General features: G+C 47.9%; 1 protein-coding gene across 1 annotated transcript in view; it reads right to left on the minus strand.

Annotated features, from left to right (window-relative positions):
* SNX29 (sorting nexin 29) overlaps positions 1–19,884 on the minus strand; it is a 566,576-nt gene that overhangs the window by 412,332 nt on the left and 134,360 nt on the right. The window contains exons 12-13 of the mRNA XM_082671124.1: positions 17,809–17,872; positions 15,532–15,660 (exon numbers count right to left, since the gene is read on the minus strand). Of these exons, the coding sequence (XP_082527250.1) occupies positions 15,532–15,660; positions 17,809–17,872 (193 nt within the window). The remainder of the gene's footprint in view (positions 1–15,531; positions 15,661–17,808; positions 17,873–19,884) is intronic.

A 19,884-nucleotide genomic window follows, 5' to 3' on the forward strand; every position in this document is an offset into this window, starting at 1 on the left:
CAACTCTGCCTCTTCCAAGGCAAAGAGGAAGAAGCCAGGGCGTTAAACTGAGCAAAGGGCCCCAGCTCCCGGGATCAGTGAGGTCTAGCTGTTTAATTTCAACCATTTCTCTCAAGTAACACGAACACCGACGTCTGCTTGGTAGCATCATCTCTCCCCCCGCTGGTCTCCTTTCCTGGGCTCTTCTGTTATCCCTCAAAGCCATTCTGTTATTTGTGTTTACTCCTCTAGACTTTTCTACCTACCTCTCATTAGAAAAGACAGCAAATAGGGGCTTCCCTGGTGGCGCGGTGGTTGAGAGTCCGCCTGCCAATGCATGGGACGCAGGTTCGTGCACCAGTCCGGGAGGAGCCCACGTGCCGCAGAGCGGCTGGGCCCGTGAGCCATGGCCGCTGAGCCTGCGCGTCCGGAGCCCGTGCTCCGCAACGGGAGAGGCCACAGCAGTGAGAGGCCCGCGTATTGAAAAAAAAAAAAAAAAAAAAAAGACAGCAAATGGAGCATTGATGAATGGCAAACACATTTCCCTCCCCAGCAGACAATTATCATAACCTTTTAATGAAAGTTCTATTACATTGATTGGTTTGGGTAATTTTTTATCTCCTCCTGCTTCTGTGCTTTGATGGGGAAAAGTGATGGGCTTAAGAAACATTTCAGACACAACCACCTCCCTTTTCCCTTAACAGCTGCCTGTTTTTTGCATCTTGATGAACCACCCAATTCCGTGTCTGGTGCACATTTTGTGGGGAACATCTGGCGCCGACTACTAACGGCTCTGACACTGAACCATTCCACGGTGGCACGTGCTTCAAAATGCAGATGTGCGTGCAAATATACCTTGCTGCTTACTCCCTAAAAATTTTAGTTCGTCAACAAAACCTGAGTCTTTGATTGGATTCGAGAAGCATTAGAGAAAATAAACAAGCACGTGGCTTTCTCCCTTGCGCGTGATTGCTTTAAGAGATGGTACAGGGCTCCTCTGTCTGTTCCTGCCCATCATTTTCATTTGGAAAAAGTATCTAGGAAACTGACACAGGTCACAAACTTCTGAAAGGGTCACGAAGGAATGTATACGGCTCTCCAGCAGCGTTCATGGTTCTAAGTTCAGACATGAATGCATTTGGCATTTCCATTCTCTGGCCTGTGAGGAATTCCCGCGGCTCTGCTCCCAAAAGAAAAATCAGCTGGGAAATCACTCATGCCAAGGATACCTGCACCTTCCACAGCCACAAAAGCAGAAGCCAAGTGGTGATGAATGATGATGGAACCAGCTAAAGCTCTAGTGGGTGGGTCCTCCTGCCTCACCCTGGAGCCAGAACCACATAACTTGTGCCATTAAAGCCTTAGTATCCTTTGCCCCATGACCTCAGTCCTGGAATACAGCCTGAGGAAAGAAACTGACAGAGCAGAACAAGGGGATATCATCCGAGCCTTTATCTACAATCTCAGAAAACTAGAAGCAGCCTAAACACTAACCCACGCGGAAACTGCGAAGTAAACTGTGGTGTGCTACACAGCCATTAAAAATGCCAAGGAAGCAGGACCTCCATAGGCTGATGGGGGAGCGGGGATCAAGTCGCCTCTTCTTGGAAAGGATTTTGGCAATAGGAATCAAGAGTCTTTACAGGGCTTCCCTGGTGGCGCAGTGGTTGAGAATCTGCCTGCTAATGCAGAAGACACGGTTTCGAGCCCTGGTCTGGGAAGATCCCACGTGCCGCGGAGCAACTGGGCCCGTGAGCCACGACTGCTGAGCCTGCGCACCTGGAGCCTGTGCTCCACAACAAGAGAGGCCGCGATAGTGAAGAGACCCGTGCACCGCGATGAAGAGTGGCCCGCGCTTGCAGCAACTAGAGAAAGCCCTCACACAGAAACGAAGACCCAACACAGCCAAAAATAAAAATATAAAAATAAATAAATAAATAAAAGATTACTATAAAAAAAATAAGAGTCTTTACAGATACTCATACTTTCTAAAATGAGAATTCCACTTCTAGAAATCCAGCTCAAGATTTTTTTTTTAAATAAAAGAAGGAGTGGACAAAAAAATATGTTCATGAAAATACTAACTCTAAAAAGAGGGGAAGGGGGAAATGGTTAGAAAAGGAAATGGTGTGAGAAACAAGGACATAACTCAACATGTAATTCTACACGGCCGTCAACAGTAACATCCACGTAAGCGAACAGCATAGGGATATTCTACTTACATTTACTTATACTTTACTGGTTTTCAAAGCAGACCATCAATTTATGGATTCAGAATGATCTGAATTATGTAAAGTGAATGTACACATAAAATAAACTGGAATAAAACACATTAACAGTAACTGTGTCCAAGTGATTTTCTTCTTTAAACTTTTCTGTTCTTCCCAGACTTAAGGATTGTAATTTGTGCATTTCTTTTATATTCTAAGGGTAAAAATCTCTACTTAAACATAGTTTGAAGTCTACAGGGAAACACAAGAAAATATTATAAACAAAATAAAAATTGCCTGTATAAACCCTCCTACACTGTTGGTGGGGATGTAAACTGGTGTAGCCACTATGGAAAACAGTATGGAGGTTCCTTAAAAAACTAAAAATAGAGATACCATATGATCCAGTAATCCCACTCCTGGGCATATATCTGAAGAAAACTCTAATTTGAAAAGATACATGCACCCTAATGTTCACTGCAGCACTATTTACAATAGCCAAGACATGGAAGCAACCTAAGTGTCCATCGACAGATGAATGGATAACGATGTGGTATATATATACACAATAGAATATTACTTAGTCATAAGAAAAGAATGAAATAATGCCATTTGCAGCAACAGTGAATGGACCTAGAGATTATCATACTAAGTGAAGTGAGTCAGAGAAAGACAAGTATCATATGATATCACTTTTATGTGGAATCTGAAATATGACAGAGGGACTTCCCTGGCGGTCCAGTGGTTAAGACGCCACGCTTCCACTGCAGGGGGCACAGGTTCAATCCCTGGTCGGAGAACTAAGATCCCGCATGCTGCATGATGTGCCCAAAAATAAATTAATTAAATTAAATAAGGCATGAATGAACTTATTTATGAAACAGAAACAGACTCACAGACATAGAAAACAAACTTATGGTTACCAAAGGGGAAAGTGGGAGCGGGGTGGGGGATAAACTAGGAGCTTGGGATTAACAGATACAGACCACTACATATAAAATAGATAAATAACAAGGTCCTACTATATTCAATATCTTGTTATAAGGTATAATGGAAAAGAATCTGAAAAAGAATATACATATACGTGTTGTGTTTGTGTCTATATATATATATATATATATATATGCGCATACATAAAATTTGTCACTTTGCTGTACACCAGAAACTAACACAACACTGTAAATCAACTATGCTTCTATAAAAAAAAAAAATTGCATGGCCACACTAATGGTGGTATAACTATGTAAAAATTGTACTTAAATGAACTAAGAAATAACTGTCATGCTAGGGTCGTGAGATTTGGGACTCTTTTTTTTTCATTTCAAGTTGTTATGTTGCTTTTACAACTTAAAAGTAACTTTTTTTAAGTTATCTTTTCCAACTTTTTTTAAATTAATTAATGTATTTATTTTTGGCTGCGTTGGGTCTCTGTTGCCATGCGCGGGCTGCTCATTGCGGTGGCTTCTCGTTTCCGACCACGGGCTCTAGGCACGCAGGCTTCAGTAGTTGTGGCTCGCGGGCTCTAGAGCGCAGGCTCAGTAGTTGTGGCGCACGGGCTTAGTTGCTCCACAGCAGGTGGGATCTTCCCGGACCAGGGATCAAACCCGTGCCCCCTGCATTGGCAGGCGGATTCTTAACCACTGCACCACCAGGGAAGTCCCAAAAGTAATTTTTCTAAGCACAGAAACAAGAGCTTTCTCAAGAAATCTCACACTGGCCAGTCATGACTGAATTCCATCCCAGAATCCCCCTTGTGGGCATCTTAACCAAAAAGCATTCAACCTGACGGTGGGCAAGCAAGGCAAGCTGCAGAATGATGGGCTCGTGTTAAAAGCCCACATGCAGATCCTCCAAAACCCACAAAAAGCAAGCCTGCATGTTGTTTATAGTTCAGTTAAAAGTAAAATGAAAAGCAAACATGACAAATGTTAATAGTGCTAATTCTTATAGTGGACCATAGCATGCTTTGCCTTCTTCAAACAAGCCAACAAACAAAAACTAACTCCAAACTCGGTTCTGAGATTTTTAAAAAATCACAAGTGCCTTCACATCGTTCTAAGAGCCCAGGGGTTTCGAACCACTGAAATTCCCCTTTCAGATCATCACCAGCATCTGTGTGAGCCCTGGACACTCATAGCGGCGTGTGGCCTCGGGCAGCATCAGCACCACCCAGGAGCTTGTTACAAATATTCGCTCTCAGGCCCCGCCCAGGCCTGCGGAATAGGAGTCCGAGGTCCACCATGACCCACAGGTGCCTGGTGGACACGTTACGGTTTGAGATGCGCTGCTCTGAGCCACGGGCTGTCAACTTCGGCCGCACCTGAGCAGTCTGGGTCTTGCCTCCAGAGATTCTGATGTAATTGGTCTGGACAGCGGCCTGGTCGTAGCAGTTTTAAAAGCTCCCCTGGGACTTCCCTGGTGACACACTGATTAAGAATCTGCCTGCCAGTGCAGGGGACACGCTTCGAGCCCTGGTCTGGGAGGATCTCACATGCCGCGGAGCAACTAAGCCCGTGCGCCACAACTACTGAGCCTGCACTCTAGAGCCCGCGAGCCACAACTACTGAGCCCACGTGCCACAACTACTGAATCCCACGTGCCTAGAGCCTGTGCTCCGCAACAAGAGAAGCCACTGCAATGAGAAGCCCGCGCACCACAACAAAGAGGAGCTCCCACTCGCCACAACTAGAGAAAGCCCGTGCGCAGCAACAAATACCCAACGCAGCCAAAAATAAATAATAAACAATTTTTTTAAAAAAGCTCCCCTGGTGACTGCAATGTATCTACAGCCAAGTCTAAATAAGGCATTTAGCTCCTTAGCCCAGAGAATTCTTTATTAGATAGTTACATCCGAGCAACGGCGGGCTAGATTAACTGCCAAAAGTGGCTCTTTGCAGCCTTGAATGGAGGGATAATTTACTTGCGCAAAACCGGTAATAACAGTCACAGCTGGCTTTTACTAAGTACTTATGAAGGATGCTCGCTGTGCGGAGCTCTTCTCGTGCGTTATCTTTTGTGTATTGATAGTACCTGGAAGGGAGAGACTACTATGTTGCAGTTTTCTAGATGAGAAGCACCAGGGGTGAAATGACCAGCTGAGATCACACATCTGGAAGTGGAAGGAGCGCTCGCAGGCCCCTCAGAGCGAGCGCCTCCCTTTTTTTGCACGCTAGGGGCCTCACCCACCTTACTCTAGTCCCGGCCTTCAGAAGCTGGACTCAAGTCCAGGCTTGCCCAGTACTTCCTTCCAAGAATGGCCACCTCAACTGGAGCACAGGGAATTACTGGCCAAAAGGTTAAAGTCTGTGTTTATATAGTCCTCCCCTGATTTTCAGCACCTAGAGGTTAGTCAGCTGTCTCTGGTTTCTCTGACTGATCCAGCTTCACACAGAATAGGTGTTTGACAAGTGAATCAACCAATGAACAAATGAGTATTAACTAACCAACCATCTTTCCCTGGATCCCGGCAGCATTAAACCTCAGGAAACCAGCTCCTCCTCCTGTGCCATGGTGTCTCCTGCCCTGACAGGCGCGTCTTGTCCTCACCCCTGTCCCCACACGCCAGTCCCGCCCCCACGCACTCCGCTCTCCTTGGCTGCTCTGCTGTGAGTCACCAAGGACCTGTCAGCTGCTGACAAGGACATGCGGGAGAATGACGAAGAGCACAACTCACTCAGCTAGCGAGACTCAGCGGAGCGCGAGCGCCAGCAACCTCGGGGAAGGCCGCTTCGTACCCAAGGAAAAGTGAAGGACAGGAGGGGCAGGTGGGCCAGGACACCAGGAGCTCAACGGATAATTCCGTGTGGTCAGGGTTCGGTCCAAAAGAGGGGCCACGTGAACATGGACCACAAGGCTCTTGAACACACAATTCTGAAGGTACGTTTACAAACTTGAAGATGAGAACACTGCAGCAAGGGCTAAAGCGGTGATTCTCACTGGGAGTGGACACAGTTGTAAAGCTCCCCGGGTGACTGTAAAGCATAGCGAAGCCTAAGCGAGGCCAGAGTGTCGAGATGCTTTCGGTCACCACAAGGATAATGTGCTACCAGCACTGGGAGAACTAAGGCTACGAACTGTCCTGAAAGACAAGACAGCTGCACACAACCAAGAGCAAACCACATCCTGCCATGCTTTCAGTGGTCCCGATGGCCCATTACGTGGGTGCAAAGCTTGTTTGTAATCTCAGCCTGTCCTTGAATTCATTAACTATACACTGAATAAACCAGTTTTTACCCTGGGGTCCACCCATGCTCTGCTCTTTCATTTTCTGTACTTCTTCTAAAGAGTGACTTCTGATCTTACCGCCTTTAAATCCAAACATGCATTTTAAGTAGGTATGAGCACTTAACTGCATCATTATTTTCTAGCAAAGCTCATGCCCAGCTAATATATATTGTAATCTACTTTGTATTAATATTATAAATTAGTTTCCTATTATTTCTCCTTCATATTAGAGTTAGGGTGTTATACTGATTTTTTAAATTATTTGTGCAGGTAGGGTATGTTAGCTATGAACTTCATTTCAGGATAGTAAAGGGAGTGGGTTTTTTTTAAGGGATACTGGGCTAAAATTGAGAACTGTATGTCTAACCATGCCAAAGTGGCTGGACTAGGTGCTTGCTAACGAGGCCAAATTATATCAGACGTAAACATCCCACCAAGGAGAGACACGCAGAGACGCTGGGATGACCTGAAGCCCAGATTTCACCATCACTCACGGGAGGGCTGGCTCAAGAACGACAATACCTCTACTGCAGGAAACCTACAGTCTGCAAATGTGACGAGAAGCTGCGCCCACCGCAGGGGTCACCCACGCTCTGCCTCCCCACCACCCACCCCCACCTGATGGGACATGCTCCCCGGCTGTCCTCTTGAGGAAACGCTTCTGTCGCTTGTTCTTGCTCCGCGTGGCTAGGTGAGGAAAAGCGAGCCGCCTCCTGGCTCCAGTGGGCACGTGACCCAGGCCCGGCAGCAAAAGTAACACATCCCGCTGGGGAACTGAGAGTGAATCCCGGGACTTTCTCCCCAGCTTTCGGGAAGACATGCTCTCCTTCCACTGGGTACCAAGCCGACGGGATTTATGCCTAGTGCGGCCGGGGGGCCCTCTTGTCACCACGAGAGAAGAGCAGGCCTGAGAATGAAGCTGTGAGCGAAGGAAAGAAAGGGGAGACACGGAAGGAAGCAGGTCCCACAGGCACCCCCCCCCCCAAGGCCCTGGGTCCAGCTGGGCGGAGAGCTAGCTCTTCTCCGAAATTTTCAGTTATACAAGCCAATCAACAGCTCCAGTTTTCAGCGGGTTTCCATCACTTCATACTGAGAGATCTCACACTACCTACCTATCTTAATCGATAAGATTTAAGTAGACGGCTGAGGGGTTTCCAGAAAGCCACAAGTCACCAAGCTTGACCAGAACATCACCGTGGGGCAAATGACAACCATCGACAGATCTGAAGCTAAGCTCAGTGCGACAGTTCTGTGCTGAGGGAAGGCACTAACAGGAGGAGAGCTGTCAGGTGACCAAAGAGCTGACGTTCCTCAGTGAGACTCGGACCAAGTGGCGCTGTCACTGGTCCCATGGTCCCTGCCCTCCCTCATTTAACCACTATTACAGAGCACCTACTGTGTGCCAGGTGTGATGCCAGAGACAAGGAAGACAAACAAGGTAAAGCACAGAGGCATATGGTCCTTGACCTCGTGGAGCTTACAGCCTAAAAGCAAACACAATACAGAGACACAACTGACACTAATACAACTATAGCGGGACACTGGTTCCCATGGAAGGACAGCCACAGAGGGATGTGACCTAGCCAGTGGTGGGGCAGGAGATGGTGGACAAAGCCTTCTGTGTCGGTGAGTGTTCCTGATGAAGCAAGAAACAGCAAACCTGAATCAAAATGGCTTAACTAGCAAATGGGATTTACTGGCCAACACAAGGGGAAAATGTGGCTTCCAGGGGAGGCTGATCTAACAGCCCTTCGATGCTATAAGGAAGAACCAGTGCTCTCGCCCCTCCTCTCCATTCCAAGCTGTAGCATCAGCTGCACCCTCAGGCTGGCTCCCTCGTGGTGGTAAAATGGCTATAGCAGTTCCAGCCTCTACACCCTCACAGCACACGTGCTAAAGGGAGCCACTCCAGCCATCCAACAACCAAGGGACCACCTTCTTCCAAAGCCCTAGCAAACCTCAACCACGTCTCCAGAATTAGATCACGTGCCCATTTCCTGAACCAAGTCCAATCACCACACCTAGCTGGGTCAAGCCATGGTTACCTGAACCAATCATTTCAGAAAGGAGATGGAATTATCTTGACCAGATTAGACAAATCAGGGCTGACCCTTGGTGTCTGGGAGAGTTCAACCCCTACCACCAACCAAGAGGAAAAGAATTGAAAAACCAAGCCATGGATGATTCTCCAGTGTGGGAAAAATGCAGGGGAGGGCTTTTCAGGAAACAATACAATGTCCACTATAGCAACTCTTCTTCTCGTGAAAGAACCCCACTCTCAGTTGCCTTCCCAACTCTCAGTTCTCAACCATGGGCTTTTAGAATCAGACAACAAACCAAGTGCTAATTTTCTGAAATATATATAGACAAAAATTGGACCTTATTTCTGATCTCTACTCACCCTGGCTACAGTTTTGCTTTGTTTTACGTAATGGGTTTGAAACAGTCCTCCAGAGCATGTTTCTTTCATGAGACAGAACTGAACAACAGGACATCATAAAAGAATGACAGATTCTTCCTTTTTCAGTCTCATGTATGACTCTGCCCTCTTGGCTTCGGGACTTTATACCAGCACTGGTGTAGGGATGGCAAATTCTTGTCCATGACAGACATCACCAATTCAGCACTCCCTCCTGTTGAGCCCAGATGACACCCCAGAATCTTTCTCAACCCAAAACCCCAGTCGGCCACTCCCAGAGTTGGCAACAGGATGAAACCTACTATTGGCTTTCCCTGTCATAGAATGTATTCCAACTGGGAGTTGGCGATGAAAAGAACCAACTCTTGGTTCCAAATGCCATCCCTAACCCACGACAGGCTCAGAATTCAAGCCAGTATCCTCCATGTTTGACTTTCTCAACTTTGACCATTTGCCTCTTTTGATTAAAAACATAATCAATGTCTTTAGATGGACACAAGATGTTTATTGTTCTTTTTCACAAAAAGCAGTCTTCATCTTTCTCCAATAATTAAAAAAAAAAAAAAGACAAGAGACTGAGCCTTAGGGCAGAAACAGAGATTTAAAACCTTCATAGAAAGCCAATAAAGGCCTCCCAGGGGGCTGGACGGAGTGGTACGAGCAGGGCTCCCAAGCTCCTTGGTCCAGCCTCACTTACAGATCGTGCAGACCAGTTCTGTCTCACATGCAGAACGCTGTCACATCAGATCACTGCTCGGCAGCCCAACAGGGACAAATAAACAAAGGGACACACGCTGGGCCGGCAGGGCTGGAAAAATAACACCAGGAGGCCTGAAGGTAAATGAAGGCCAGTAGTCAAAGGCTCCAAGATGCTCGTTGCAGGGGAAAATGGGTCAAGTGAAGGACCCACGAGGTTCTGGCCAAGCCTCAGCACCCCTCGCCATGCCTGGCCAAGGCAGCAGCTAGGAAGAAGAAATCAGGGAACGCCCACTGAGCACTTGTGATAATTTTCGAGCTGCGCTGAGTGCTTTAGGAGCATGAGCTCGTGTCATCTTCCCCACGATCCTACGAGGAAGCATAACAGACAGGATTCATCTGCCCCCCCACCTGCCCTGGGGACCTGGCAAGGCTGTCAGTCATGGCCTCTGCTCACTCCTGGCCACGACACGCCCAAGGAAGAGTCTTCCTGAAATGTTACATATGGACATTGGAGAAAGAGTCTCTTCTCTCTGGATCCTGCAGGGGGCTTGGTGTCACACAGGTCATCTTTGCTGCTGAGTGCAGAGGCACTAAGACCGACATTAACACGGAGCCAAGAGCAGGGGGGAAGAGCACTGACCTCACGGGAGCACCCAGGTCCCGGGACCAGTTCCAGCAACACAAAATTCCCCTGCGGACCCGAGCTAATTTGGTTTGGGTTTCTGCCATCAAAAGCATGAATATTAGTTAAGATTATTATGCCCCGGTTGTAACCAGAGATTTGAGAAATTAGTGAGTGGCAGAGCCAGGAGTCTGTGCTGCTTCCCCTGCTGAGGATGAGACATGGCCCTTCCACACCAGCAGTGACCAAGACACATGCACAGCATCTTGCTTAACGTCTCTGCACATGAGGTGTGGACAGGGCCCCACACCCACTACCCCCTCAAACATTTAAAGAGGAAGAACCAGAGTCTCAGAAGGGGGAGGGAATGACCCCAGTCACACATCTAGTAGAACGCCTCAGGAGGAGAAAAGCCGTGACAAAAGGGCGCTCGGAAGGCTGGTTCCGACATGAGACACAGGCAGGAGAGGCCCTGAGCAGTGCTCTGTGGAATGATCCAGCGGGTTCTCCTCGAGACACCTCCCTCACCTCCTCGGTAATCACAACAAGGAGGTTGCATCACGGCCCTGGCAAGTTGGTAACTGAGGGAGCGATTTTACTCATGCACAGAGAGAGCAACTCGCTCTGATCCCCTAATAACCACACAAGGCAGCCTGGTTAGTCGGGACTCAGGACTGCGACAGAGAGACCAGTCACAACCTGGCTCAAGTAACAACCTGGCTCAAGTAACAAAAGGAATTTATCGGCTCACATAACTGACAAGTCCAGAGGAAAAGCAGATTCAGGGAGGACGGGATCCAGGAGCTCAAACAGTATCATTAGGACCTGTTGGTTCCTCCCTCCCTCCACAAGTGTGTTGTCACCATGTGGGGTCAGGATCTTCCTGCATGGCAGCAAGGACAGCTGCCAGCAACCCCTGGCTTCCATCATATGCTCCCAAGAATGCTAGAATTGGCTCTTACCAGATCAGCTTGGCCACACGCCATCCTGTGACCCAATCATCGTGGCCAAGGGATGGAACAAGCTGACTGACCAGGCCGGCATCATCCGTCCTGCTCTGGAGCGCAGGTGGGGCAGTGGTGGGGTCATTCCTGCCAAACCACAGGGACAGAATGGGGAGAAGGATAAGCCAGCCAAGGAAGACTGGGGTAGTGTTTGTCCCAGGGTGGGTGTGATAGGCAGCCTCCAAGGTGGCCCCCAATGACCCCTGCTTCTTGGTATTCCAACCATGTGCAGACCCCTCCCACACTGAACCAGGCTGAGCTGTGTGACAACAGAATGTGGCAGATGTGATCATGTGTCATTTCTGAGATTGGATACAAAAGCCACTGTGGTGGCTTCCATGTTGGGTGTGTTCCCTTGCTCTTGGGTTACTCACTCTGGAAAGCCAGCCGCTAGGCTGTGAGCAGCCCTGTAGAGCGGCCCACATGGCAGGAAACTGAGGCCTCCCGCCAACAGCCACGTGAGGGAGCTGGAAAGTGGACCCTCCAGCCCCAGTCAAGCCTTCAGATGACCACAGCTCTGGCCAACAGCTTGACCGCAACCTTATGAGAAACTCTGCACCATTCACACATTCTTCACTCACAGAAACCGTAGAGGATCCTCAACGTTCACTGTTTTAAGCTGTCAAGTTTGGAGATAATTTGTTACACAGCCAGGGGTAAATAATACAAAGAGCAGAAGCAGAAAATGTCCCTGCAATAACCCCACAACCCTGTCCACTTGCTTCCCTCAGAGGTACTTCTGCTTAGGTAAATGTGTGTTTTCTTTCTGCTAACACCTGTCTCATAGCTTGAGCTTTCTTTTTTTTTTTGAAGTATATATAGTTGACTTACAATGTTGTGTTAGTTTCTGCTAAACAGCAAAGTGATTCAGTTATACATATATATATATTCTTTTTCATATTCTTTTCCATTTCATAGCCTGTTTATCACAGGATATTGAATATAGCTCCCTGTGCTTATACCACAGGACCTTGCTGTTTAGTTTGAGTATTCTTAATTCCACAGGAAATAAGGCAATCAATTATTCAAGGAATGAGACTTACCGACCCTGAACAGCAACTGATTACAATGCCTCCGCCCAGCAAGGAGCAGCTGCTTGGCGCCACAAAGGCACTGGGCTGGTTATATGACCTTGCTCTTTGTTGAGCCATGATAGCACAAAAGGAAAGCCATTAATTTTGAGCAAAATGAACGTGTACTAAAACGCTAGGTTTGCTCAGGGATGTTCCCATTTTTACAATTCTACACTCAGAGCCAGTAAGCCCCACATACACCCAAACACGCTTCTTAGCATTAGCATACTCACGGCAGAAATAATTTCACTTTCTTGAGTCGGAAATAGCCTAATTCTTAATTCTTTCTGCACCACTGACGTTAAAATACAACTATTGATTAGGCAAGGTTTCTTAGTAATATAATTATTATACTAGAGAAAAATGATAATGATAGTTAACATTTTTGAGCATTTATGAAGCACATTCATGGAGCCGACATATGGTCTGTCCTTTTATCATTTAACCACTCTACGAGGTGGAGACTTCTCTTATCCTCATTTCATAGCCAAGGAAACAGAGACAGAGAAGTTAAGTAACCTGCTCGAGGTCCCACAGCTACTAAGCAGCAGAGCCATGATCGGACCCGCAGGATCCAACGCCAGAATCCGTGCCACCAACCACTAGGCTAAACCACCCGCATTATGAAACCTGCCACTTGGACACACGGGGACCTAGAACAGAGCAGCCCTGGTGCACGCATGTGGGCCTCGCCTCCAGCCTGTGACCCTGCACATCCTGCCTGTGTCCCTTCGGTGACAGCACCCCCCAGCCCCCAAGCCACAACTGACCAAGCGGGTCCACCACCTGACAACACTGACAGCTGCTCCTCCTGCAGCCAGAAGCCCGGAGAAAGTTCTGACAGTTGGCAGAGGTCAAGTCTGTCTGCAACACGTCAGCAGTTGAGTTTTTCAAAACTTACACATCCCACTGCTCCGTTTGCTTTCTTCCTGTTTTCTCCTTCTAAAGTGTCTGCCTGCTTTATACATGTTCCTTCTACCTGCAAACTGCAAACTTCCAGGCACCTTAAAAGCTCAGCTACCCACTGCTTAAATGGGGAGGCTTCAGATTACAAACCTGCTCAGTTAAGAAGTTATTTTTTTCTATTCCATTCATGGGCTAAATAAAATTTACCCAAAAATTATCATATACTCAAAATACATTTACTGTAAAACACACTCCAATAGCACATCGCTGCCCAGCGCCTTATGTACTTTCACACACACTCCTCCTCATTGGGCCCGCGCAGGGGGATAAGATCATCCTCTCCGTTTCATAAACGAGGAAGCGCATGCTTGTGGCAGTGAAGCAGTTCACCCAAAACGCACAATTTGCAAGCAATGGAGCAGGGACTCAAGGCTGAGCTGGCTCCTAACACAATAAAAATGACAGGCGACAGAAGTCTGTCTTTCTTCGATGATTCAGAACCCAAGACTCCACAGACTTCAGTCTTTATGACAACATAAAACGCAATTACAACACAGAACCCTAGCATGGCCAGGTAAGATGCAGGTCTGGTTGAGAAAATGCCAAGTTAGGCACCTGGGACTGTATTTATCATAGTCATTTAACGGACTGTGATGCTCTTGAGATGTCATTTTCAAATGTGAACAAAGGAGAGAAGTTCAAATTAAAATTAAATATGGGATCACGGTGCCAACTTTCAGTTACATGTATATAGCAATTACATTAGTGCCACTCACATGTGCTGACAGCACGAGGATGGTAAACGCTGCTTCTGTCGGTTTACTTAACCCTGGGCTCCCCTGCACATCCCCTGCACATCCACAGGTCAGGTTTATCTCCTGGTCTAATTTTAAAGTAGTTTTAAAGAATGACCTGATAAACTGCTTATTTTACCTAAAATGGGGAAAAAAACTGGAACTCAAGTGTCCAGCAATCAGAAATGCTGACTTTAATATGGTGCATTAACTCAATGAAATGCCACATCCAGGCATATAGAAATGGTGACCATGAAGCTTCAGTGGTGGAGGGAGGTGGCCTGAGGAGTGACAGGCTGCAGATTTTAAGTACAGTACATAAAGATACGTTTGCATGTGAACAAATTCAGTAACAATGCATGTTATTATGGGAGCTGGAGCTTGGCGGGGGGCGGTTGCTTTACAGTTCTCATTATTAATAAGATATAAACAAAGTCACAGAAAAGGAAATATAATAAGATGGCTCAGATAAAAAGAGGTTCAGGGGCTTCCCTGGTGGCGCAGTGGTTGAGAATCTGCCTGCTAATGCAGGGGACACGGGTTCGAGCCCTGGTCTGGGAGGATCCCACGTGCCGCGGAGCAACTGGGCCCGTGAGCCACAGCTGCTGAGCCTGCGCGTCTGGAGCCTGTGCTCCGCAACGGGAGAGGCCGCGATAGTGAGAGGCCCACGCATCGCGATGAAGAGTGGCCCCCGCTTGCCACAACTAGACAAGGCCCTCGCACAGAAGCGAAGACCCAACACAACAAAAATAAATAAATTAATAAACTCCTACCCCCAAAAAAAAAAAAAAAAAGAGGTTCAACCGTACTCTGAATTAGGGGAATGCAAGTGAAAAATATTCTGCCAGCGCTGCTTTCACCTGTGATTTTACCAAAGACCCCAAAGTCGGATCCGCCCCGGGGCGCAGGGCTGTGCTGGGTGAGGCCCAGCCTCCCTGGAGGGCAGCTTGACAACCTCTATCCAGCTCAGAAAGGCACTGCGCTTTGACCCAGCAATTCTACTTCCAGGAATTTCTCTGGCAAGCAGAGTCATATTGGGACAAAATAACAAATGCGAAGGTTATTATTATTAGAAGAGGCGAACGGCTAGAAACAACCGGGGTGCCTGGCTGTTGGCGTGCCAGCCAAATGAATCCTGGTGCAGGCGGGCAATGAGGTATCGGGGGCTGTTAGAAAGATGGCAGCTCCGTGTACCCAGCGCAGAACAATCTCTAAGCTGTGGAGGGAGTGGGGTGTAGGATACGTGACCACTTGTACCAAGGCAGAAAGGAAGGAGGCGAGGGAAGTGAAAGGAAGAAAGTTTGTGCGTCCGAATGTACGCATCTGCTCACGGAATGCACAGAGCATCTCTGGGACGGCAACACTGCCCACCTCCAGGGGCGAACCAGGTGGCTGGGGGTGGCGGAGTTTAACCATTTGTACCTTTTGGATATTGAACCACGTGCATACATACTATTCAATATTTAATGTAGTAAGTTAAATTTCAGATGCATAAATTTTATTTCCATTGGTCACTTTTTTTTTTAGTTAAAAAATATTGATGAAAGGTGTGCTTGGGGTTTGAACAAAGCCTCCCCCCCAGTCCCTCTGCCCTCCCCTACCTTGCCAACGCCTGGATCTTTGTGACGTGCCGCTCCTCCTGTTCGGCCACCTTCCGTTTCAAGGTGTCGACCTCTTGGCGGAGCACGGCCGAGTGCTCCATCTCACCGTCAAGCAGGTTCCGCAGTGACCTGGGGAGAGGAGGCCCACCTGCTGTCAACCCAGAGTCCATGAAGTCAAATCTTAGTTCATTCATCTTCCACAAGGCTCTGCATAAACTGCAGTTCAAGTCCATCTCATATAAACTGATTTGAGGAGATACCAAACTCTGCTCAAGAGCCTCTGAAGCAAAATTAGGATGAGTCCCCGGGAACCATCTGTGGCCTGGCTCTGTGGCCCTGAGAGCCTGTGGGCAGCTTAAATCAAGGGAAAACAATGAGCTGAGCCAATCCCAGGCAAGCCCCCTTCAAGACATCCCACGCAGAGGTGCAGCCCATTCAACCGAGACATCCTGTCACAGCCGCACGGCGCAGGAGATTCAACAAAGGAAAGGATGCCAGGACAGGCCAAAAGAACCACCTAAACCACAAAAGCAGAAGACAGGCTCCGGTTATCTGACAGACAACGGGAGTCTCATTTCTCCTGCCACAAAGCGCACCTTACCCCTGCTCCATCGCCACCTCCAGGTTAAACAAGCATACAGAGTATCTCATGGAGCTATACAATCTGACATTGCATAGAATGTGTTTTATATTATATTTGGAGTGTGTTAACCTCCAGAACACATTCACTTGCGTATCTGTCATCCTTGGTCTTAAACAGCAGAGAAGACAGAAGCTCTTCCAGAAATAATCACAAGTTACCACCTAGAAATGAGCCAAGCAGGGTTCTTCTGACCATCTACGTCGCTGGACCTCAGATGGCTATTTCTATAGAACATTTACTAACTCTGGTGCAGCTACATCCTAAATCTAGAGGACACTTGCCACGTGACATCAGCACATAAGCAAAAGTGTCTGAACCTGCCCACCCTCACTGCTCACTGAACCCCACCCCCACGCCAAGACGTGTGTTCCTGGAAAGTTTTGAGAAAATTCCCCTCTTGGGGCCTGGAAACCCCCCAACACAAAAAAAGTGTGATTTTTTTCTCTCGCTGGGAAGAAGAAATTACCAGACAGTGATGACTGTTCTTTACAAGGTAAGACAAAACCTATGGCTTTTTCCAGGATAATGGCCCCAGCTGGATCAAGGAAAAAGCATCCTACATTGTCTACAGCCTGTCACTGGAATTTATTTTCATTGCAAAATAGCACTGTCTGAAGATTCCTTTTTTAAAAAACTCTTTTGTTTTCCAAATCACGCTTATTTGCTTTCATATGTTTCCATAAAGGATGAGGGAGAAGCTTGTCAAGCGGGGCCCAAATCGAGGCTTCAAAAGGAGAATCACGACTGCATGTCACTAGGGACACAATTCCTGCTCTGAGCACAAGAATAAGAGGGTGACACGAGCGTACACACACACACGCACACACACACCCGTCCCCTGGCCCGCAGGGAGGCAGCCCGTCATGCTCGCAGAGCCTCGGCAGATAACTGCATGCAAACCCCTCTACTGAGCACCCTGTGGCCAAGACGAGGTTCTGGCAGTGGAGCAGCTCACGTCTGGGCAGCCGAGCAGGAGCAGCATGGCTAACACCTGGCTGGTATCTAGCCCTGGTTTCAACAGGGAATCAAAATGAATAAGACCCTTTGGCCTCTCGGTGCCTGCAACTAGGCTTTTGGGGAAGTCAAAAGACTCCAAATGCCATTTTGCCCTATGTGTCCCTGACTTGAGAAAATTTTAAGTATTCTAGTGCTTGGAACATGACGGGTAGACCCTGAATTAAAGGTCACCCACTACTTAAGGAGGGTCGCACGGTGACGGCTATGGGGATGGAGCTTCTTTCTGAGGTAGTGAAAATGTTCTAAAATTCTGGTGATGGTCGCACATATCTGTGAATATGCTAAAACCCATTGAGTTGAGTACTTTAAATAGGTGAATGATATGTGAATTCTATCTCAAAGGCTGTTTTTTTTAAAAAAAGAATTAAAAAATAAAAAAGATGGCTTTACAAATTCTCAGTTTGTTCTAAGATAGTGCGAGGATCATACGGTTTTCATTCCTTGCTAACACTCAAGCCACAATATATATGCTAAAGTGGTACATCTGACCAAAAAATAAGAAATCACTGGTCACAACTCTGCCAATAAAGCAAAACTTCCTTCACGGTGATATTCTCTCTGCCCCAGATGTAGAATGTCCACGGTAGACTGCCCCTCAAGCACGGAGCTCTCGATACCTGTTCTCTTCTTCCAGCTCATCCTTCCTGGTCATCATGGCCACGATGGCCTGTCGCAGTTCACCTAAGGAAGAAAGCCAAGTCCAAATTAACCGGCAGATCCCGCCTGCTACACCGCCCCACACGGGTCTGGATTATGTGCTATTTAGGGCCACTTGTCTAGACAAGTTCCCTTTTCCCTTTCAAAAATAATTCCTATACAGTCTAAGAGATCCAGTGGGCTCAGTCAATCACTCTCATTAGCCACACAAAACCCAAAGGCAGAGCAGGATGAGAACAACTGTGGAGGCGTTTCCTTAGTGAATATAATCAGCCGCTGCAGAAGAAACAGGCTGGTAATTTCTAAGCGCTTTTCCAAGTCTCTGCTACCGGACAGCAACTGTTTTGAACAAGAGTATGTTCCCAGTTACAGCTGTTTATCAACCGCAGATCAGACAGCAGATCACATGACAACTGACTCCATACCGACACAGAAATTCTCAAGTTCACTAAGAGATCTGGTTTTCCTGCGCTGACTCCCATAGACTCTGAAGGGGGGTGGGGCCTCTCCAATGCACAGTCCATAATTACCTATAGGAGTGACTCTCCCGACATCTTCAACGTTGGAAAGCATTCAGTGATAGAAAATCACCCCTTTAAAATCAGTAAGCGCCCACGTTTCCTATCTACATCAAAAACTTGTCACTGTCCATCCACGGTGCACTGTTTACCATAACACTCAGATCTCAAGACCAGGAACTTGTGAATTTCTCCTGGAGAGCCAGTTTTGTTTTATTTTTTTCCCTAAGGAACCCTGTGAACTTTATGTCCCTCTTGGGACTGGCTGTGAGGAAGCTCACAGCCAAAGTTACAAGTCCAGTGAGTGCACGTGGCCCTGTGGCCACCACGACGTGTCCCAACCCTCCCTCTGATCGCCAACCTGTATTTCCACCTGGTGCCAATTTACATATAACCCATCTCACTCTATTTTTTTCAATCTGTTTTAATATGCTGCTTCAAGTCCTCTTTTGGGAAGAAGTATGGTTTTTGGTTTCTTTTTTTTTAGCTAAAATCTGAACGCTTCTACTTGCCGAGCTCTGTTCAAAGCCCATACTGGCACTATCTTGTTCAGTCCTTTACACACACCTAAGAGACACTACCCCACACTGTTGGGGTACAAATAAATTGGAAAGAAGGGGGAAATGGGGGAGGAAGAGGACACAGATAAATAGGCAGGTCCCTCGGTCCCCTTATACTCAGGATGCCCAGGCACAGAGGCCCACCAAAGACCCTGAGGCAAGAAATAGGTCCCAGGACCCATGCTGCCCTCAGGCTGCTACAGAGGAGATAAAAGCCCACAGCCCAGGCCCCAGGGGAAGAAAGAGAAGGAGGGGAATCATGGGGGCTCCTCCTCAGCTTCTGGGTCAGACACCAGAAGCCACTCTGTTCAGAAGAGATGGGACAAAAAATAGACCCTCCCTGGCTTTTCTGACCCAGAGCAGCCACGTGGGCATCACAAGGACACGACTAGGAGGTCCAGGCCCTGGCTTCCCCATCGCACCTGTGACAGCATGAAACCTGCAGGTCACACAGTGAGAAACTGGGCCTCCTAAGGTGCTGATGAGGAGGCATGTCTGAGGTGTCCCTCTCCTGGTGTCACCAAGGAAGATTCAAAATTCATTGGGTCGATGCGAACTTACTGAGCACCTACAAAGTCCAAGCCCTGCTCTCGGCACTGTGGGCAGAGGGTGAACAGAGGAGACCAAAGTCTCTACCTGCAGCAGGCAGGCCTCCTCCCCTGAAGGGGGACAAGCAAAGCAGCATGGAGCAGTCGTGGCGACAAGACATGCCAGGAGGAAAGCCCGGTGCGGTACACAGATGGGTGGTGGGAGGGTGCCACTTCCTGGGGTGCTCCGGGAAGGCCTCTCTGGGGGAAGACATGACAGCACAGGCCCGAGGAAGGGAGGGAACCAGCGTGCTGCTCTGTGGAGGGAAACACTCCACAAGGCACAAGGCACGGGCAAAGGCGCAGGGACAGGCGTGAGCTTGGTCACATGAGGACGGCAGAGTGACCCGAGGAAGGCGGGGAGACCCACG

Source organism: Grampus griseus, assembly GCF_964374135.1.
Source record: "Grampus griseus genome assembly, chromosome: 14".
Lineage (NCBI taxonomy): Eukaryota > Metazoa > Chordata > Mammalia > Artiodactyla > Delphinidae > Grampus > Grampus griseus.